General features: G+C 37.9%; 1 protein-coding gene across 16 annotated transcripts in view; it reads right to left on the bottom strand.

Annotated features, from left to right (window-relative positions):
- Nucleotides 1–23538, bottom strand: part of NTRK2 (neurotrophic receptor tyrosine kinase 2) — a 203686-nt gene that overhangs the window by 164555 nt on the left and 15593 nt on the right. For 15 of the 16 annotated variants that reach the window (XM_064643024.1, XM_064643023.1, XM_064643026.1 and 12 more), the window contains exons 2-5: nucleotides 19316–19390; nucleotides 19001–19072; nucleotides 12646–12714; nucleotides 9460–9614 (exon numbers count right to left, since the gene is read on the bottom strand). In XM_064643024.1, coding sequence (XP_064499094.1) covers nucleotides 9460–9614; nucleotides 12646–12714; nucleotides 19001–19072; nucleotides 19316–19390 — 371 coding nt within the window. The remainder of the gene's footprint in view (nucleotides 1–9459; nucleotides 9615–12645; nucleotides 12715–19000; nucleotides 19073–19315; nucleotides 19391–23538) is intronic. The other variant, XM_064643025.1, reaches the window with a different exon arrangement.

The raw sequence follows: 23538 nt of genomic DNA, 5'->3' as shown, positions 1-23538 counted from the left end.
ATGATGAATAAATTAGCACCTGGGAGAATACCGTAAATTCAATATTGCATTCATTTATGAAATCCTTTGCACACTAAGTCCCTGATTTTCATTGGTCTGTCAACAAAGTCCTTGAAGTCTAGACATGATGCCGTGTCACTAAATGGTTTTCAATGTGGCCCATGACATCTCCCTTTTGTTTGGCATGTTTTTGGAGGTCAATCTGTGATAAGAACAAGTAACTACCATGAAAAAATGACATTTTTTTCTTGAAATTAGCCAACTGCATCTGATTTCTAATAAGATCATTTTAATCCTTATCTGAAACCCTTAATCATCTTCTTAGTAGATATTATCAGACCCAGAATGATTAAATTAATACTGAGGCAGCAACCATCTATCAAACTGAACTATGTAAAGGCAGACTACCAGAATCACTGATCTATAAAATATCCACCACAATTCTTAAGGTACTGTGGCTCAAATCCAGTCTACTTGCCTCACATAAAGTTTCAATACAGTCTAAGGTTCTTGGCTCCCCTGGTTTTGCTTTTTCTCTCTAGGGAGAAAACATACAATTGATTACATCACTACAGTACAGCTTCATAACACCCACTATCTGTACTGTCTTGAGCCTGAAAACAGAACGGTTCACAATGTAATTTGTTATGAACTGTCATGGCTCTTGAAATTTCAGAGGTCTCATTGGCTCAAAACAGGTTTTATCAATGGAAGGAAAACAGTTTTATCATTCTATTAAAGTTCTGCCTTGTTGGAAAATACAGTAATATTTACAAAGTTCAAAGGTCTTTTCCTATGGGTTTTTTAAGTGTTTAAAAAACACAAAGCAGGAAAATTCCTAGTAATTCTAGCTATAAAGATAGGAGATGTTAGATACATGATTCACCTCCTAAGTTTCACTTAAATGCCTGCAGCCAAAAAACTCTGAGCCAGATTTCAGCCACTGGGTAAGTGGGCATGTTTCTACTTAAAGTCTGCAAAATGACAGGGCCAAAAATCATCTGGCTGCATCTTTAAAACACTATAAACAGGACAACTCAGAATTTTACATGCAAATTGTGAATTAAAGACACATAAATAATAAATGTTTCCATTTCCTGTTGTATCACAAACACAGAATCAAAATGCTCAATACACAGAGATAAGTTGCAGAAATCTCACAAAAGTTACTACAAGATGATATCCACAAACATTTTCAATGAGCATTAAAAATATATTAGGCAAATAAAAGACAGGATTAGCAGAAATAAGGAACATTTGAAACAAATTATCATCTTTCATTTATCTTCTGGAGCCCAAAGATCTCCATCTTCCTTTTTTTTCTGAAGGCCTATGTTCCCATTCTTCTCCTGTTCTCATTTCACTGCACTAACCACCAGGCACTACTCTCCATTGCTCCACTAGGACTTTGCCATTATGAACAACAAAACTTGAAATTTCCAATGGATTAAAATGACAAATAAAGGCATCAATATTAGAGATATAAGGGGAAAAGACAAAAAGGAATCCTGGATTATGACCCTTTTCCTCAGTAAATTTCCATACTCTGCTGACCAAGTGTGAGTGCAAATTAAAAAAAACGGTCCCATATCAAAACTTCTTTCAATCTTTAGGGGAAAATACAGCCATTGAATAAAGCACTAAATCATCACTGAATCGACATATGCTTGCCATGTGGCACAGAAAATCCTGATGGGTGTTTTCCACAATGACCAAATGTACCAAATGGTACTTTGCACAGGTCTGATACAGTTAAGTTAGAATAGTCTCAGACACTCTACAGATCAGTGGTGAGTACTTTATCTCCAAAGCTGCAGGTTATATTCTTGAACTGAACTTGAGGAAGTCACTGAGACCAAAGTTTAAGACTGTCCCATGCCTTCAACATTTACTAATAAGCAGCTGGAAGGCATATGCACACTGAACAAACTCATTTCTGACATCTTGCTAGACGTGGATTGCTGCTTCAGTACACCTTAGAATTCCAGCTCTCATTTTCTTACTGCACCAGATGTGATCCTTACAGCACCTACCTCATGGAGGTACGTACCTATGGAGGAACGTATTTCTGTCAGGAGGCAGAAAGAGTGATGTGGCAGCTCACTGAGCCACACAAATACTTTAAAATACTAAAAGAAATCTTTCTCCAATCATGACACACCTGATTGTAACATTCAGCTGGGAACCTTCACAGAAAACAATTAAACAAGCACAGTCTCCACCAGAAGATGATGTCTAATTTAAAGTTCGCTTTCCCACAGCCAATGCACTCTTACTTTGCCTTTAAACACTCCATCACTCTATTCAACAGAACTTGTCACTAGAAGCAAACTTTTTTATATAGAGCCAGTGTGTGCCACAGCAAAGACCACAAAATGTGCTAACTCATCTTCACAACCAAAGCAAAAAGCACTACCTCTACAGAACACCCCCATCCAGGGCTTCAAATGAATGCAGTGCAGGTGAAAACCACCAACAGCTGTGCACCCACTTGTATTGGGTCTGGCTGAACTGGAGTTCATTTCCCCACAGTAGCCCTCACAGTGCTGTGCTTTGCATTGGTAGCTAGAAGGGTGTTGATAACACACCACTGTTTTGGCTACTGCTGAGCACAGCATCAGCACTGTAACATTCCTTCCTCAGTTGAGGGCAAGATCCTGGGAGGGGACCCAAGTAGGCCAGCTGACCCAAACTGACCAAAGGGGTATTCAATACCATATGATGTCAGCTCAGATAGAAAAGCTAAAGCACGGAGCAGGAAGGCAGGCATTCATTGTCTCCAATGGCTGCCTGCTGAGGAACCGTCACGCGTCCTGAAGCCCTGCTGCTCGGGAGTGGCCGACCATCGCTGCTCATGGGAAGTAGAGAATAAACCATGTTATCTTTTGCTTCTGCACACACAAGCTTCACTTTACTTTCTGCTTTAAATAAACTGCCTTATCCCAGTTCATGAATTGTTTGGGTTTTTTTCCACCTTGCTCTCCCCCCTGTCCAGCTGGGAAGGGGAGTGATAGAGCGGCTGGGTGGGCACCTGGCATCCAGCCAAGGTCAACCCACCACACCACTCAAATTCACTTGGACAGTGAGCTGAATTCTGCCGTCAATCTGTACAGAAGCTCTGAAGGTCGTTGCTGATATCTCAAACCAGAAAAAGGGCTTACATTTCCAAGGTTTACATCAGCTCCTTAACTTTTGCTCAGGACCTTTCTTTTAAGGTCCCTAGACATGGCTTCAGTTTTAGTAGGAAGCCGCAGGATCCTGCAGCACCTGAATTGTTTAATTGACCTTGTCCACAGTATTTATTTAAACACTTTGTCTGCAAGAATTTTGAGACTATGTGTTTCTACAGATGCTATCAATCTAGTCAACATTTCCCTTTCTAGCACTATCATGAAGGTATCTAGCCATGTTCACTGAATGGCTAAGCAAATTAAATTACACCTAAAGAAATTGTTGTTACCTGGCATTTAAGCTTCAGTTTATCCATAACAACTTTCAAAAGAAAACCAAAGATATGTAGTGAAGTTGGGCTGAATACGGCAGCCACAAGGTTAACAGATGAATTGAGAGCTAAACAGCCCTTGTAATGTAAGTTAATGAGGCCTAAAGTAGCTTATGCAAACATCTAACAAATGGATTCTTATTCACTAAGTGCATGTAATGCAGTTGCAGTTCCTGTATCATTATTTGTGGAATTTCATGTGTGTCTAGAAAATACTCAAAATAATGCTGACCTGTGTAATCCTGCAAACACGTGATCCTGAAACAGGAATATTTTCAGAGAACAATATAAACAAGTAAAATTATGGCTTTCATTATCAATACCAAATATATGGTATACCAAGCATATTACTGAAGAGATGTCTTCATGAAAAGTTTCCACTTTTAAAGAAAAAGATACTTTCTCTAGACTCCAGAATACAGTTACCTAGTCATCAGTCTTCACCCAGATAGACTGTAAGAGCAAAGTAAGAATACCGCCAGACAAGAGTCAGACAGCTGTTCTACTCAGTGGATTAGTACTCCACACTTAGACAGGTGTGTCAAGTCAGGCATAGAGAGCACCTCTGCAAACCTGCACAATATGCTGAATTCAGGGACAATACTTGAGTGATCCAGACACATTTCTTTCCCTTGGATAGTGTCTTGCTTCCTTCTATTTCTAACATGCTTTGTATTACAAATCTGCTTCATTGAAATTAAAGTAGAACTTGAATCAGAATTACCAAACAAAAATCTGTTTTATTTTTTAAGATGAGACATTCAAATACATCACTCAGTTATCATCATTCACAATTCCTAATTTACATATCATGTAGATGTTCGTGTCTAAACATCTGCATTAAAGTTCATGTTTGATTTACAAACATGTTCACAAAGAAGTTACGTATGTGTCTTCGAAAATAAGATTCCTGTTGCCTTTTCAAACTCCATAAATTATTGGTTGTTTTCACTTATAAGCCAAAAAATTGTTTTAATTAAGTATGGAAAATTCTAATTCAACTTGGGAGCAACAGTGAAACCCCAATACTGTGGAAGTCTCATAAAAAATGAAACTTTTTCACACAGCCCATGATCACAGACAAGAATCAAAACTCTTACAGAGAAAATAAGAACAGTTTGTCACCAAACATCATGCATCACATCTAGATTTTGAGCCAAAATAACATCTAAAACAACACAGGCCACAGATTCCATGAATATTTTAACTAAACATTAAGAACATTTAAGGCTTTTTTAAACTCAATTCATTCTGCCTGTAACGTTCTCCTTCTAATAGTCTTATCTGTGAAACCTGGCTGATAATGAAAAAAAATGTCAACACCCACTGGATTATGCCTTTACTTATGGTTTTAGACTGCACTGTGCCATGATTGCCTATTTTATTGACAACACAATCTTTTCTGCAAATTCAAAGAAACATATGTGTCAATCCTTCAGTTTGCCTTTTTTGCCCTTTAGAATTTATAACCACCTGCCTCCAGTCTGGTATTACCATTTACTTATTTACCTCTAGGACCAAAAAAACATCAGAAACAGGTTGAAATGAGGCCAGATCCAGTCCAGTACATTTGCAGTCATCTGAACAATTGCCTGTTAAAATTCATGGCTTTCCCCAACAAGCAAGAAATGGGCAATCCATCACCTTAGATTGAAATTCTACATTACAACGACTTCTAAAATTTTGTCAGTCATACACAAGAAGCAGCACTAAAAGCAACACTGCAATACTTCATGTGTAAGGGAGGAGACAGGAAAAGAATGTGAGCATTCATAAAATCCCACAGTTCTCAGACCAGACAACAGTTCCACAGCTGCATATGTAAACACGCAAGTCTAAACATACCTTAGTTATATGTACAGCAAATTAGTACACAGAAGCAATTTGCGACATTTTTCAGTAGATTTTCACAAGCATACATAACCAATGACAAGACAGAAGGCATCTGAAAAACCATAGATGATAAACAAGCATCCAAGCTGCAACAGTAAGCAAAATTGAAAAACTGATTAGGCATCGTATCTGCATAATTTACCAGATAAGGCAAAATGCCATTACCAGACTGAGATCCAGAGCAACATGAGGTCTGCATAGGACTGCAGAGATAGCTGTAGAAGCCATTCCTTTCCCCAAAACATCACAAGATAAAAAGATTTCTTCCAGTATCACTGAAATCAGTAATAGTTGAGTAATTGAATGCCTACCAGAGGGAGTGAGCAACACATCAGCAACCAGTCCCAAAGACATGGTCCTGCCTCCCTGACACTGAGTGAGCTCCAGGTGATCTGGAGAAGATCTCTTGGGTCTTTTGGGTCTTTTGAGTGACCTTACGCCAGGTATACAACATGCCTTGCTTGCAAGCACTTAACACACTGGTGGTAACTGCCACCAGAACTTACAGAAGTAATATAAGAACGAAGTGTTTACTTATTTAGTTCTCTTTTTGATTTTCTAATGCTATTTATCACGTGGAAACAAAAGAGGACTGACTAGGTGAAGATGTTGTCCATGCTATACAGACAACCAGCAAATGCTGTGAAAATGGCAAAACTAAACACCATCATTTCTTACACAGAAGGTTCTACTGGGGTAGATGCAACTTGAAAACTTTTGACATAGTAATTATGTGTGAATTTAAAACTTGGGAGAATCTGACAATTTTCATCCTATCTAAATACATTTCAAATGCAGTTAAAAAAAAATTATTGGTTGACACTTCTAATACTGCAGCTGGAAAGGATCTTCTAGATAGTGAGCACATTTGAATTTAAACCTCAAGAAAATAAATCACAAAGTTGATGGCATCTAAAGTGCAATCAGTCTCAGTACGTTATTGAACACTTCTGCCATACAAACAATAAGTAAAGTACCACAGAAATTTGCTAATTTTCTCATCAATTTGTATAAACTAAAGCCTTACGATCACGAAACCATAGTGGTCTCTACCTAATTCTCAGCAAGAGATTTATTCACAGCACACAGTAGCAAGACATCCTATTGCCAAAACATTTACCACATACTGTAATATATATGTATATATATAAACTGTATATGTATATGTTATATGTATTTTTATATATGCATTTATATATAAACTATAATATCATGAAGTAATTCATAACACCTGAAGACATAACATAGGTGTGTTTGCTTATTTTCTAACTTAAAAAAACAAACCTAACAAATTCAACAAGAATATAGGATGAAACCATTCAATTAGCAGAGAAAAATTAGAAAACATCTAATTAACAAAATGCAGAGGCCTGCATGCCAAAAATTTCTCTTAACATTAAAGGGAGCTAAAAAGGTCACATAGCTCATGGGAAGAAAAAGTTCAGATATGTGAAAAGCTGAATTCCTCTTCTATTTCAGTTCTACCTATTAGCCTCACAGAAAGTTCTGGAAATTAAATAAACCAGCATCATGAGTCGTTTTGTTTTGAAACTAAGTCTTGTCCTTTAAAATACAGAAATATATCTGCAAAGATACTGAAAGAGCTATGCATTGGATCTTTCAGATACCTTCCAGAACACATTCCATCAAAATGGTCATTCCTCTTTATCTGGGATTCTCTGTTCTGTGTCTAGGAAAAGCCTGAGTTGTCATCTTTATTAAAAACCTTATACCCTGTATTGGTTCATTTTGGAAAAGGTAAATTAAGGGGAAAGAGCATCTAAAAGATAAGGGAAATAATGTTAAGGAAAGCTTGGTGATATCTGGACTCTGAAAGCTAACATAAATGATTTGTAGGCATGTGCTGACATCCACACAAATCTTCAAAACAATGCATGTTTTCCATATGCAAATTGCACATACTGCAACTTCCAATCTAAATGTTGTATATACTCATCTTTCCTCCTCATTTTCCTTCCCTAGTTGGAAGTACCACCTTCCCTTGTCATGACAAGTATTTCAGTCAAGATATGCCCACAGGATGCACGCATGGGTACACACATATGCACCTACACAGCACCCAGAGGTCAGAGACAAGCCTGTTTTGACTGCAGATGGTTAAGAAATCAGGAGGAAGAACTAATGTCTCATAGGTTTAATTCTGGGTATTTAACATCAAAAGTTTTCAAAGGAAAATCCCAACTCCCTGGTAGCTCATAGAGGTGCCAGCCAAGAATGTTACGAAAGACTGTGCTGGAGTTCCTGATTTGCACTAACTGAGGTCACTCCAACAGCACACCAACCTCTCTACACCCAGCACATGAATCTACCTTCTAGTCTATGCAGCTGGAGCTCAGCTAGGTACCATCTCCCATTTCAGGTAAATCAGATCCTAGAGTACACGAGACCTACTCTGCAGCTCACAAGAACCCCTAAACAGGTTGTTTTGTGGGTTTTTTTTTGATTGTACCAGACACTAGCACTATTTTTGCCATGAATACACCACCACACCTGGTCCCAGAAGGAAGCTGGACACAAGACTTAGAGCATGATATGTGATCACAAAATGTACCATTGTCATTAAATGCTGCACTTGTTGGGCCTGCAATAGGTCCCCATCATGGCTGTTCTTTACTGGCAGCTGCTATCAGAGGACGTCATATCCTCCATACAGGCAGTGCAGAAAAGAACACTCAATGGGCAAAGGTGGAAGGAGAAAAGGTATAATTTGTCCTGCTGTTCCTCTTCACTTACAGCTTTTCCAACCCAAATCAGGATGCCCTTGCTCCCCTTACTTCTTGTCTTCCTGCTGCTGGGCACCCCAGCTCCCCACTCCACAAAGGAATTTCCAGAGTCCAGCAGATGTGATATCATGCTAGAAACACCCCATCTCTGCCTCTCATACAGAGAGGAGGAGAAATCTTTTCAACTAGTGGGTGAAACCTTTCCCCCACTGTCCCAGGACCATATACAGTCAACAACTTCATATACAAAACAAAAGGGGATGGCATTATGGGTTACATCATTTTTTCACTATCTCTAGATCCATACATGATAACCGAAAAAGTATGCTGCAATATGCCACAAACTTAAGCTTGATATAACTCTTTTGCATAGCCTTTACAAATGAACTCAGCAGAATTTTATGTGTGAAGACCAGAGCTATTGCTAATCAGTCTCAATTAGCAGATAGTTTTTCTGAAATTTCTTCCTATGGTCCTAGTACTACAGTTCGTATTTTTGAAGGAAAAGAAAGACTTCATTAACCACAAATACCTGAAAAAAATTCAAGGAGGTAAAATTTCATGTCTACTGAGCTTGGAAGCTATTTACTTCAACAAAGGCACATGCATTCTATATAATTCTTGTGTGCTACCTATAATCAGTATTCTGTTTCCCTGCACTAGAATAAAAAACATCCTTAAAGAATCAAGAGAAAAAAACAAACAACTTTACATGAAGTGGTGAAAGGTTTGGAGGAGAAACCATATGAGGAGCAGCTGAGGTCACCTGGTCTGTTCAGCGTGGAGAAGAGGAGACTGAGGGGAGATCTCATTGTGGTCTTCAAGATCCTCAGAAGGGGAAGTGGAGGAGCAAAAACTGATCTTTTCACTCTTGTGACTAGTGACAAGATTAGCTGGCATGCAGCTGAGTTGGGGAGGTTTAGGTTAGACATCAGGGAAAGATTTTTCACCCAGAGGGTGGTTGGGTACTGGAACAGGCTCCCCAGAGAACAGTCACAGCACTAAGCCTGTCTGAGTTAAAGAAGTGTTAGGACAATGCCCCCAAGCAGAGGGTGTGACTCTTGGGGTGTCCTGTTCAGAGCCAGGAGTTGGACTCAATGATCCTCGTGGGTCCCTTCCAACTCAGCACATTCTATGATTCTATGAAGTTACCAAAATTATTACAAGCGGAGTGAAAGATGACAGAGTGGTCAATATCTCCACTGAAAACTTTTCCTTTAGAGCACTGTTGTCATTCTGAGAGGTACCTTGTAAAAAAGCATGTTTGTTTTTCCTGGCTCACAATAATTTAGCAGTAGTTTTATGTTAAAAGAATATTACCGCAGTTTGGGACTTTCATATCCAGCAAGGCTGTCCTCTTGTTGTTCTCATCTGTGCAGTATAAATCCTGAGTTTCTGTGTAAGACTTGGTCTCTTGAAATTTCTTGATCCACATGATTTCACAGGAACACTTGAATGGATTGTCCACCAATATCCTATAGCAAAAAAATACTAATTTATTTAGAAGAAAAAACATGTCATGCATATAGAAAAAAAATGAGGGGCACGGGGAGTCCAGGCATTCAGCTGAGTGAAAGTAGAAGTTGAATCCTTTAGTTAAGAAGGTTGAAGTATGCAAGTTGAACCCTCTAGTTAAGAAGCATAAGGTAAGCAACCTTGGTAAACAGCCCAATGCAAGCTGCGAGTCAGTAACAGTTTCCATGTAGGGAACTAAGCTCTGCGTGCACCAAGGACCCAAACTCTCGCAGGTGGGAGAAATCACACAGGAGATTTGACTACTATTTCCAATTCATCAGGGTAAATCAGGAGCAACTGGAGAACTGGCATTTCTATGAAGGTCCATTGTTTTCATAGGCAGAGATCAGAATTCCTCTTTTCTACACCTGAGTCTCTCCTCAGTTACCTCAAATATAGTTTATTGCTGTGAGACTGTAAATTCTTTATAGAGTCAAACACTCGTGGATTATATACATGCACTAACAAAGTCTAATCATTAAAAATGATTTTACCTAATGTTCTACTATGTATTACAAAACTTTCAGAAAATCTCACAGTAAAACCTTAGGTAATGTCATGAAGAACTACTAACTGAAAACACAGCCCTGAAACAGAAATGGATACGGTACACCGCACAGAATTTACAGGTTAGTGAACTTAACAAATTCTACTTTTAAAATTTAATAAAACTACATAACAATGTGATGCAGTAATGCACAAGTTAAACAGAAACAGAAACATCCCAATGTCTACATAAATAGTTACCCAGTGTTATTTTTTTTCTTTTACAGGCATACATGAGATTCAATAAAGTGGGTGAGTGAGTAACTATTTAAGGCATTTCATTAGAAGGTGAAGTTTTTCTTAACAAAGATTCATGGGTATTTTCAACACACAAAAGCTCAAATTTCTCACAGAATCTATGCTCATAAAAGCCTCCTAAGGACATAAAGTGTGCAAATAATTAAAAAATTAGCTTATCAGCGCCATAACCTGTTCCCCCAAAAGTCATCTCAAATGCTTTGAGGATTAACAAATGTAGGGCTCATCCTCTAAAGTCTCTGAAGGAGCAATTTATAATCACAGAAATCATCTGCTGGACTTCAACACCACAACAGCATGGACAAAAATGGCTTGTGCAAGACACAGTATGAACGTGAAGATTCCTTGGGTCAAAGCCTATGACATGCATTTTCAAAACTGCCAGATTTACTTCCATCTTCTGTTTCATCCTATAGCTTCCCTGTAAAAGAGGAATGTCTCTTGACCAGTGGCTGAGCTGTCTTTTTCTTCCACTCTTTTATTTTGTGCTAAATGCACCACAGGAGGTAGGCATATCATAGGCATGATGCTGGAGGCATAATGGCCCTTTATAGACACTTGTGTGAAAGAAAGAATCTAACCTAGCAAAAGCAAATTATGAGTCTTTACCTTGTTTGCTGTAAATTTACAGGTGCAGTTTGTTTGTTCTAAAAGAAGCCTTCCAAAGTGACACCTCAATCTCTATAATACCTGGTGAATAGCCTCAACTACAGCCTATCCTGAACTTTTCATCCCTTTACATTTTGATTTATAAGAGTACTAACAGTACAAGCATACTTGTCAGCTTTCTGTCAGAAGGTTCCTGAGAAGCTATTTATGGCAACATTCTTATCTCAGATTCATCTACCCGCACTCTTCTATCTCCCCTGTTTCTGATCTTCCATCTATGTATTAATTATTATCAACAGAATTGTTCAACTATACTGATTTTATCACTGCTGTTCCTCCCTTCAGGCTCTGCTTTTATCCCTCCCCTTACTTTATGTCTGTTTATCTCACTTTCATCACAATGTCTGTTTGCGTAACTTCAGTTAATCTACTCCTACACTCCCTTTCCCAAGTCCACAACACTCTATCTCAGTTTTGTATCTCCTTTCTCTCTCAGCTTGTACTTCATCACCCATTGACTCCACCTCTCAATCACTACTCTGTTTAACCTTTGTATCACCCATTTTTTCCCATGTCTCGCTCACTCCCAGTATCCTTCCCCTGCTTCTTCATGCAGAACCACCAGACCAACACAGAGCATGAAGCAATGGGAGTGCTCTGCAACTAGCTAGTCTTTCCATCACAGTGCTCAGTGACCGTCAAGTTACGAAAGAAAATTCCAGTGAGCAATGTTCCCTGGGCTTTAAAGAAAATAATTATACCAACTTAATTATCAGCAAAACATACCTAAAGGGCACAACCTCTTTTTTTGGCACCAAGATTTCCTCATTTCACTTCTCACATGCTGAAGTTCACCAGAAAAGAACAAGGATTCCATGTCTGCTGTTGCACTTTTGGACAACTTCTGACTCTGCTCTGAGCTCCAGGAGAGCAGTGTCCCCCTCCAGTGCAGCCCCAGCCCTCCTAAAGCTTCTGCAGGCTCTCTGCATATTAGCAGAGAATGTACAAGATGACCAAAATTTTGGAATGTATACCAATTAAAAAAATCCAGTTGATGTAACAGAAGATAAAAATGTTAATATTGAAACCATCAATAAATATATGTTTACCAGTGCTTTCATTACTAAATGATTATATAAAGCACAGTGCAACTCAAAGAATCTGAGAAAATAAAAATATTCTTCAGTAGCCAACCATAAGCATAGCAGCTGTGAGGCCTATACAAGAATATGAGAGAGAATCTGAATTTGAAAATCTGTGGAAGACTGTATTTTCACTAGCTCAAATATTTAATATAAACACCAGCAGCTTTGTGTGAAGTACCCTCACAATAAAATATCTTAAAGCTGAAGGGAAGAGGCTATTTTGACCTCTAATTGACTTAAAATATATACTTGACCTTCTTGAAGCTCTGGAATGAAAATATTTTTGTATTAAATGTCCAGCATCGATGCTTTCTTTGGATCAAAGTTTCACCCTAATCCTTGATGGACCTCTACCTTCAACAGAAAAAGCTTCAAAGTCCTGTTCTTCCATTCCAGCCAAAAATAAACTATATTTTAAAAACTGACAACTTACAGATCAGACAAACCCAGATGGTGAAAAGGCTTCTTGGACAAACTTGAGAGGTTGTTTCTGGATAAATTACTATGGGAAAAGAGAAGGAGTACATTAATTAGAATTGTTTCTTCTTACACTGAAAATACAGTTTGTGTCTCTCAAAAAAAATAATTAAGAACTCAATAATTAAGAGCTCTGAAAGTCCTTTGACTTCAGTTATAAAAAGACAGTGTTCAGTATTACTTCATGGTTTGAAGGGTTTCAAGGGTTTGAATCCAGAATGCACCTAAAGTCAAATACATTCAAAATCAAACTCAACAGGTATCAATATTTTCACTTTTAGCACTTTCTTCATTGCAGAAAAGCAGCAGATTTAACTGTGTTTCAAAAGTATTTTGTAAAGTCCACGTGTTAATTACATGCTCAATTTAATTCATGTGAAATGGGTGTATTCCATTCTTTGATGCTGCACCAAACTCTGCACTCACATAAGCCCTCCTCACATGCTAGCACACATCCGTATCAGAGCCTTTTAGTTGTTATTTTCAAACTGCATATACCATATGCACCCACATGGAAGATCAAAAGAAAACTGTAAAATGCATGTATTGGGCTTTTTTATGTCAATTAAGCATTTACGGTTTCCAGTGGTAATTTAGTGAAAGGTCCTCTACTATTCCGCAAAGAAATGCTGATCTGAACCAGAAATACTCTTCCTCTCATAGGCTTACAAAATTGCTTTCTCTACCCCAAAGCAAAATAATGCTAGTTTTTCTAGTGTCTTATCGGTCTACGAATTAGAGATAGCAACAGCAGTAAACTGTGTAACTGCCAGCAGTAAAGTACAAATCAGAGTTATGAGCCAAAATACCATGAGTTTTATGTGGTATTATAAAGGCGCCGTAAAGGCTCCACACTTAAAAGTTGCATTGCATTTAAAACTTGGGATTAATTATTATTTTTTTTACCTGACTAAAGAACACAGTGTTTACTTCCCAACTTTCAGTCCTTGATCTCTGAGTACAAGATAACTTTCACAGAAATTACAAGTTGGATTCTCTACAAATGTTTATAAGAGAATCTTTAAGAGATTATTTTAAGAGATTTACTACATTTCATCACATATTCCTTCTGGCAAACAACACCCTGAAGTTTACAAACTGACTGGTCCTTACGTGTGAGAACGAAACAAATGAGGTATTATTTCATTAGTCAGAGGAACTAGATTGCCTATGGCAGATGCTGGTGGAAATGCTTCGTGGACCCTGATTGGATATAGCAACATTAAAGTACAATTTGCATATAGAACAGAAGTCATGTTTAAACAAAAATTGTCAGTTTTTTTTCCTAGTATGTATATGCTCTGTGTTGGGAGGTTGAATAAAGGAAGTTTGATCCTCCTGTCAGCTTGGGCTTTTGCCTCCTGTGTGGAAGCACATCAAACGCCCTCCCTCCATAGGAAACTCTACACTCACCATGCAAGAGAATCCTTCCAGTTTTGACATTGACAAGCAGCACATGCAGATGGCCCTGTGGTACTATCAAACAAGGTGTACACCTGCATCTCTTACCTGCACAGCAACTATCTTTTCCTAAAGACAACCAGATATATACAGTGGGCTTTACTTGCAGACCACTGTTATGAATTTATCACCTTAAACAATACTTGGACAGTAAATTTAAATTATATTTTTTCATAAAGTGAGCACTCTATATTGACTACAGGGATGCCTGCTGCAGTCTCTTTAATTCATGTTAAGTGAAAAAAATCACTGCCAGGCTTCTTTTGAAGATGTTAAGGACCACACTTCCACTTTCATGAAAAGAGAATAAGAATTAATTCCCCAATTTAACTATACATAAAAAGATCATGGTGAGCAGCCCAGAGAAGATCCATCTGGGGTTCTAAAGACTTTTTTAATTATGGGGGGAAAAAAAAGTCAAGGGTACAGAGCCTGGCTCCAAAGCTTTACCCACAGACAGGACCCAAATTCAGTTAAAAGCATGCCTGTATTTTACATGCAAATATCAAGCTCACTTTAAACTTCCTAGCCCTAATTCAACTAAAAGCAAACCTGTGGCAATCTGAGGAGACCAAAAGCAGACCAGGAAGCTGCATAAAAATTCACAGAGCTTGCAACATGGGCATAGTTCTACCACCTAAACTGCTTCTGGCAAGGGGAAGCAAGAAAGAAGGAGAGGGAATAGATCTAAGGAGAACTGGGGGAAAGAGGTGAAGAAAAGGCCATTTTGCTACACTCAGTCTTCCTGCACAGGCAACTGCCTGTTCTGCCTATGAACCAGCCCTATGTGCAGTAAGGTACATCTCAAATTGTTTCATTTGGCTGTCTTGCCTAAACCTGAACAGTGTTGAGATACAAACTCATCTTAATACCTAGAGCTGTATATATATTACACTCACAAATCTATGATTCAGCAACACAGTTAGATGCAGCCTGGCACGTAGCAACAGCTATTTTTTAAAGTTTTTGGAAATCTCAGCTCCCTGTAAAATGTGTTTTAATATTTAAAGACACTGACAATATACCATGCATATGTATTACACATTTCCAACAAATTACTGTTAGCAGCAGACAAGTTTATAAACTACAGCACTACTAAAATGCAACTATTGGCTAATTTGAGTCTAAGGTCAATGAAAACACCAGAATTAGATGAGCAAAGCTATTAATTACACTTAAGTAGTGTCCATTAGGGTATTTATTTTCCTGTTGTTTATGTTATTACACAAATCTTTCCATCATACATAACGCTAGGAAGATACTTGGGCTACATAAGTTTCACCAAGAAAATAAGGTAAGGACCAAAAAGGGCTTAAAGAAATGTGTGTTAACAAGTTTATTTTAAACTGATATTGTTGTATGATTCATAAAATAAATACTATTTTCATATAATAAGAGCCCTTTAACTGCATTAAAAGATTTTTCATAGAAGAAAAAGAAAGTTGTAATAGTATCATAGTAAAATTAAAGCTTATACAGTTACATCAGTCTTCCAGAAAAGTGTTTGGAGCTTTCATTGGGATAGTAACAAATTTGTTTCAAAATAAAATGTAAGACTTTTCAAAGACCTGTACTCAGAATTTACTCTTGAAAAGTGAAATTATTTCAGCTCTTAATAGTTTCCACTGTCCCAAACATAACAGGAGCTATATCTCATTCCTAGTGCAGTCAACAGGATTGTTATTGCTGATGACAACAAACCATGATTCACTGGGGGTTTCAGAAACATTTTGATGCACATAAAGACTTTCCAGATAAAACAAACAAATGCATTTTGCAGGGATAACAGATGAGCCTCGGTAAAAAATACCTCCATACTTACTGCTTTGTTCTATGCATCTAGAGCAGCGGGTGACACTTAATATTTTCCATCTTATCTGGGTTTATCCTGTCTCTGGTAACATTACTAAATCCCCACCAAAAGAAAACACAGTACGATACTGGATAAGCTTAGGGTACATAATGTAAGTATTCTGAATCAAGCATCCATGTCCATCAACTGAACAGATGTCAAGTCAGTCTAAATTGTTTCTAACAAGGAGCTTCATGAACTTCAGCTCTAGCAAAGCCTGCTTACCAACAGATATCCATTTCCCATTTGACTGCATGTTCCATTTGAAGCTCTTCCTATGGCTGAAGTATTTTAAGGGCATCTCATCCAAGTGGGTTCTGTAAAGCCTAGCAGGTCATATATACACAATGATACTTTTTCCTTAAATGGTAACTTTAATAGGGTGTCCCTCTTCTGCTTAAATGGTCAGATTTCTGAAAATGTGTTTACCTGTTCAAGTTTTGATTAGAAGCAACCACTGGGGCCAGAGACACTTTATGACTGCATGAAATCCATTTTCTTAAAGCAACAGGTTAAAAAAGCCTCTCAAGAGTATCCCATCAATTTTCTCACCTTTTGCAGTGCCTATTTGCCCAGACAGCTGGGAAGGTCTTCCAAATATCTGTCTACCTTGCTCCAAACTAAACTCATTATTTCTCACTCTGCACTCATAGTCGTGGAGAGAATCGATTGCTTTCCTCATCATAATCACTCTTCTTTTAAAGCAAAGATGATCATAGAAGCCACAGAATCATAGAATAATTTGGGTTGGAAGAGACCTTTAAAAGTCATGTAGTCCAATCCCACAGGAACAAGCAGGGACAACATCAAATAGACCAGGTTGCTCAGAGCCCTATCCAACCTTGAATGTTTCCAAGACTGAGGCGTCCACCACCTCTATGGCAACCTGTGTCAGTGTTTCACCACCCTCATTGTAAAAAACTTCTTTCTTATACCTAATCTAAATCAACCCTCTTTCAGTTTCAAAAACATTATTCCTTGTCCTATTGCAGTGATGTTCCTTTTCAGTCTTCTCTTTATTGCACTGAACAGACTCAGGCTCTAAGTCTCCTTACATTATTTGCCTTATAAGCTCCTTATAGCTCTGTTGCTTTTCTCTGTAGTATCCTGCAAGATGAGTAGATTCAGTGTCCTAATCACTATATAGTATTTTGACAGATTCCTTTCCAGCCACTAAAGTAATGGGAAAAAGAGGCAAAAATGTAACACAAAATTCCTTTTGATTCCAGACTTGGATTTGCTTTGTTCTGAGATTCTGTCCCAGCAGAGTCACTAAGTCTTTCTCTGCAAATGTGTCTCTTAGATGGTACGTTCCTATTGTGTATTCTACTGGTATTGTGTATTTCCACAGCCAGTGCAAATGGAATTTCATATTTTATAACCATAATTCACTGAGCAATTTTTACACAGGTAAACACACAAATTTACTACAGAAGATTATTCCCTTATGGTACTGTTATTGTTTACTTTGGCTGAACAACCACATATCCACTGGGCCTGTGCCTGAGTCCCTCCGGAGGGAATGGAGGGAGGGGGGAAAAGAGGGAAGGGAAAAACTACTAGATCGAAGCTGCTAAGAAAGATTATTTATATTTACACAAAGATAGAAAACACTATAAGCAATATGCATACAGAGAAGAACTAAAAATAAAGATACTTCCCCACAACCAATGATCTCCTCTCCTGATGGAACTGCCCGACCGCTCCACACAGCTACCCCAGAAGAGAAGAGAGCGAGCTACCTCTTCCTCCTCTTTTTATGTTTTAGCTGACGTAACATGGTATGGAATATCTTCCTGTTCGAGTCAGGTGACTTATCCTAGTTTCCTCCCAGAAAAAAAAATGTTATTTAGCTACACAAACCCACTACAGGTACTAACTGATTACCTGTTTTATAAAAGACTATCTGAAGTAATATGTAAGTCTCACAGGCTCAGAAGATCTGGTTCACACTCCTCCAGTGACTGTTCCACATTAAGGACAGCACTTAATGTTTAGGCAGAAATGAAGATCCATGTCCACTTCCTTACATGAACTAATTGCCATTCTTTGGAAAACAGAGCTCAGAAAGTGATTTCATCTCATAATCAAAACAATCAACCTTGTTCTCTGTTCAGCAGTTCTTCCCTATTACTAAGAAATATCTTACAAACTCAAGGTTTGGTAAAATGTCTTCCCGATCTCATTAGGATAAAAGCAAAAAAGTCATACTAAAAAGAGAACTTCAATCAGTTCAGCCTTTGCTAAATCTAAAGCATAAGAAATCTAGAAAAACACAGTCAAAAAGCTGCACAGGCATCAATTCTGAAGTCCATGATCTACAAATTGCATTTGGGTGTGAAAGCAACTTCATTCCTATGCTTTGCTTTGGGTGCATTAGTTTAGCGTGTGAGCTTTCAAAGTAAGTCTTCCGGTCACTCCCAGGACTTCAGTTCACAGTCATGTCACAGTCTCTGGGCATGTGTACTGGTCAAATTATAGTAGATGTGTTTCATGTATGCACCTAATGCACTGCAGCTGCTCTTGGGAATGGGTGCATGGCCAGCAGTTGGACTCAGTGATCCTTATAGGTCTCTTCCAACTTGGCATATACCATAATTTTGTGAAAACATGTTCCGCCCATCAAATCAGACTACAGCTAGTCAAACCCATGTCACTGAGTGTGATGCACAGTGGGAACATCATATGCTCAAGAGAGGCATTCTTTGTGCTACACTGCTTACCACAAAAGATACAGCCAAAGTCTGTTGTAAAAGACCGGATAATGAAATACATGGTCTTTTTACCATCCCACATTGTGTTCTTATGATCTGCCAGTTCCTTACCAGGCATACCTTATTTAAAGTCAATTAATGACAGAAGAACATTGTAAGTCTGACTTATTATTAAAGTATTTTTTTATTAAGGAAATGGTAAAAGACAGAAATAAATTAACAATCAATAAATTAACATGAGTTAGACAGTTTTAACTTAGAAGACAGACATTATTCTTACTCACATGTATTGTAGGTTCACATTTTTCACAAATGCCTGACGGGACACGAATCTTAAGCCTGAATCCACCACAGTCCTGGGAAAACAAATAAAACTGTTGTAATATTTATGTTTCATTTAAAATATAATGGAAAGCATAATGATAATAAGGGTTAAAATAAGAGTCTGGGTGAAATTTCAACAAGGCTCAACTGCAAGATTTACAATTTTTCTCACTAACACAAAAAGTGAGGTCTACACTTTGATAATGTCTCCATATGCTTCTATGAAAGAAATAGAAAAAAAAGATAGCTTTATAAGATAAGTATCCCCTACTCACAGATTTTTAAGTCCAACATAGTATCCAACCTCATTGTCATTGATACTTTTTAAGTTTTCTTGATTTGCGATGTAACTGTTGAAAAAGCAAGACAGAAAAAAGTATGTAAGTGGACCCTTCCAGGGCTTTGAGTGTTCAGAGATCATGCACTGATGTATGAAAGTCAGTAGTGATTGCTGACCTACTGCAATTAGAAGTAAGTCCTACTCAGACCATATGCAAAGCAAAAGGGGTCCTTAAAATCTTCCCCATCATTTAAATGGTACTTTGTGGGGCACTGCTGGAAGGGAAAAGCTTAGTTTTACACAGGGGAAATGAAGAAAGGAAATCAACCTGCAAGCCAAATAAAGCTGCATTACAGTGTCACTGTTCTCCAAGACACATGTCCCTTTTGACAACAGCAAAGGGGCCAACTTCAATAGTAGTAGTGGAGTTATCCTCACTTACATTGAGGGAGAATCAAACTGCCCTAGTCTTTTCTCCCATGTTGTTAACTTAATCACTTGCTAAACTTATTTTCTCCCTGACACAAAGTAATTTCAGTTCTTTCTACATGGTGTGGTAATGGCAAAACTGAGGAAAGAGGGGCTGTACTTCATGATGTTACACAGAAAAGCAGAAAATAAGAGAAGACAAACTGCCATATTAGACCAAAGCACTGAGTCCACTCACATAGCATTAGTATCTGCCTGAACCCCAAAAGGATGTGGGTATGTAAGCCGGTCCTTTGTATTATCACCATGTGAGATCTATGAATAACCAGTGACATCCCACAGACCGGAAATTAAAATGTTCACAAATAATGCATTGTTACCTCTTCTGCAGCAAGAAGGAATTTCACAGTGCAAATCATGCAGTCTAGGAAGAAGAAATCGGTGGAAACTGCAATTCTTCTGACATTGGGGACAGAAAAATATGTCTGATTTATAGGATTCCAGATTTTTCAGAAGATAAGCCTAGTCCCAGAAAAACTCAAACAGAGATTGACCTGTATTTTCATGAGCATCCTGAACTAAGCAAAAATGCAGGTTCTCCTAAAAAGGAGGAGTCGTTCTTTGCTAGAAGAAACCTTTTATTCATTCTAAGTACTTTTTAAAATTTATTTAAAGGAAAATCTGGTGAATTAGAAAGAAGGTGTATTGCTTTCCCAGAGGCCATCCATATACCTTCGCTGGCATGTTAGAGAAATTCACTGTGTTCCCAAATCCAAACAGAAGCTTGAGAATCCCAAAGTCGAGTTGGGCTCTCCTCCAAAGCCGCAATGCTGACTTGGGCTTTGCTCTTGCCATGCACCAGGAAAAGCAAAAGGTTTCCTCTAATGGCATTCACTGTCCCTTGGGAAGAAGAAGGGCAGTAAAAAGACAATGCATGACACTAGACGGAACACATTACTACAGCATCATATGACAGTGAACTGTTCTTCAGGACTTTTCAGGATAAGATTAACACAGTGTACTCATTAGAAGATAAGAGTCCTTCATATTTTGTGTTTCCTTTCTTGAATTTTTAAGATGAGCTGATTTCCTATCTCGGCATTTACTAATCTATTTTATTTGTTTGTTGGTTGGTGCATAAGTTTACATATTTTGCCAAGTAAAAACAATGAAATCATACATAAAAATCTATCAATTCTTTCGTCTAAGAATCCTGGAAATGAATGATCATACTTCCTCTAAACATGCCCTGAAGAATTCATTATTTAATTACATATCACCTTCTCTGTCACTTGGACCTCATAATGTTAAAATAAAGTTATCAAAGATATCTCCCTCATCTTGTCCTCAGTAATAGGACTAACAGGAATCCTGTCAAGACCAGACAAAGATAGGGAAATCACAAAAGAATGGGAATGTAGGAAAACGGACAGTGAAACACAGAGGGAGAAGAGACTCAGACTTAAAGAAAATAAACAGAGGAATCAGTTGTACGAGCAAAAGATTAAGCCATCAAAAAAATATCTCTGACAAACACTGCCAAAATGTAGACCCATCACTTAAACACACATATCACCCATCCAAATATGACATTCCAATTTTAATCATACAAATACTTAACCATTAACACTCACTAAAAGAAGCTGCAGAACTTGACATAACTTACAATGTTGTACAGAAATATGTCAGTGTACTACATCCTGTATTAAGACTCAGTGTAAAACAGCTCAGCTCTGCTGAAGCCAATGAAGATACCACAATTTACATCGAACAAAGATCTGAGTATGAGCACACAATCTATATAAAAGATCAGTGTTGGTCCATTAGGGAATAGACCAAAAGGACAACATTTGGGAAGAAGAAGTGGCATGAATTTATGGTACCTTCTTTCCTTCTCTTATTGTATTCCCTAAAAGAAATCAGAGCAGATTCTCTAAGATGAATGATTTACAATTCCAGTTCCTAACTGAGAGAACCAAAAGAAACCACTAATTTTCCACAACAATACTTTGAATAGGGACACAGAAGAATTTTTGTCTAAGTGCAACTAACTCAATAACTGCTCTACAATACACTTGTAAAAACAATCTCAGTACAGAACACGACAGTAAAGCAAATTTCATGCAGTTGGAAATCCTGCAAGAAGGAGTGGACAGATGTAATTTACCATAAGGAGGTCATGTCCCCTTACGCTTCCTTACTCGCTTAACAAGTCTGCTTTAAGTTAAGCCTCTGCAGCTATGTCATAGCAGTGAGAAAGAAAGGAGTAGAATGATGTAGCTGTACATTGTAAGGGGAAGTTGTTCTTCTGTTTAATTTAGAGGGAGACCTGAAATAAAACCTCTCCCTTTCTGAAGTCTATTTTTACCTTCTTCACAACTACTCTACCTTAATGTTACTTATCATCAAACATTAATACTCTAAGAGCTTTGACTTGCAGTGGGCGATGCCAAGAAATGTAATTTGCCTGCCTGCCCTTAAGAACATCCACCCTATTCTTTAACTGAAGATTTTTATTGTAGCACAGAAGAAAAACATACTGACTCACAGATGGCTGAAGTCACATGGAGAGCTTGGAAGCTCCCACTGCACACCACAGCAGAGCGTAGCACCGCCAAAACCTGGCTGGATAGTACCCAGACAGATCACACATATCAGATCACAAATACTGACTGCTGCCTCTAAACCAAATCTGCAGCTGCCTACAATGCTATTTGCTTGATTATACTATAGCATTCTGTCTCTCCTTCAATGAGTAATCAGTAAACAATAGTTGCTTTCAGACCTTTAATCTCCCCATTGTAAACTACTCATTAACTCTAATAAAGGCATTCAGAATCACACACCTACTGACTGCAGATTGCAACCTACAATAACACATTTATCTCAGCACACTTCAGCAGCTATTGAATAATGTCACACATTCACACTTCATCACTGCTACAACATTCTGGAAATGATAGCTTAAAATCCTATTGTAAAAGACCTAACTCCCCCAAGTAGGATCTCCTTTAAGAGAGTTGTCTTCAATTCTTCTCATTACACAAGTGAAACACTAGGGATAGATTATGTATAACATCAGTGAAGCAAACTCTGAATTGCAAAAGCATAAAGAGAAAGCAGGTTCTGATCTTTAAAGTGGTCTAGATTATTTTGTTCCTCTCTAAGTTCAAAGAAGATTTCATTGCAAGTTTCAAATCTTTTCCTTAACCTGAAAAAAACTGGCCAGCAGAAGTATGCCTTCCTAACTAACTGTTTCCTCCAGCTTAATGTATGCTAAAGCACATTACTCCATTTGGAGCTATAAGGACATGCTGAAAAAAAACCCAGTATACGCTAGTCTTAAGAATACAGACGCAAACAAGTAATACTGTAATGTAGCTCCAAAAGTATTTCTGTTGCCAGAAAACTCCCTTTATGGGAAACATATTTGCTTAACACTCCAAAAAATAAATCAATTATATGTCTAGCTCTGGTTCATACAGCTGGGAAAAATAGTTTTTAAAAACTTTCATATTCACTGGTGAAATGTTTCTGAACTTTGGGAAAACTTCATAGTCCGAGTTGTTTTTTCACTGAGCCCTTAGAGGAAAAAGGCAGCATACTTCACACACTGAACTGTCAGTAGATGAACTACCATTTAATGACAAGTCATGGATGTCCCCAGTCTACACTACTGTGAGGGCTTTATTTTAACATTAACGATTAAACATTGCAAAGTTCCTTAGTGCTGTATCTTCTTACAAACTACAATTGTCATGCCAAGTTCATCAAAAGGTAAGCTAAAAC

This window comes from Pseudopipra pipra, chromosome Z, assembly GCF_036250125.1.
Source record: "Pseudopipra pipra isolate bDixPip1 chromosome Z, bDixPip1.hap1, whole genome shotgun sequence".
NCBI lineage: Eukaryota > Metazoa > Chordata > Aves > Passeriformes > Pipridae > Pseudopipra > Pseudopipra pipra.
The sequence above is the reverse complement of the archived record's forward strand: the minus strand, read 5'-3'. Positions and strand labels throughout refer to the sequence as shown.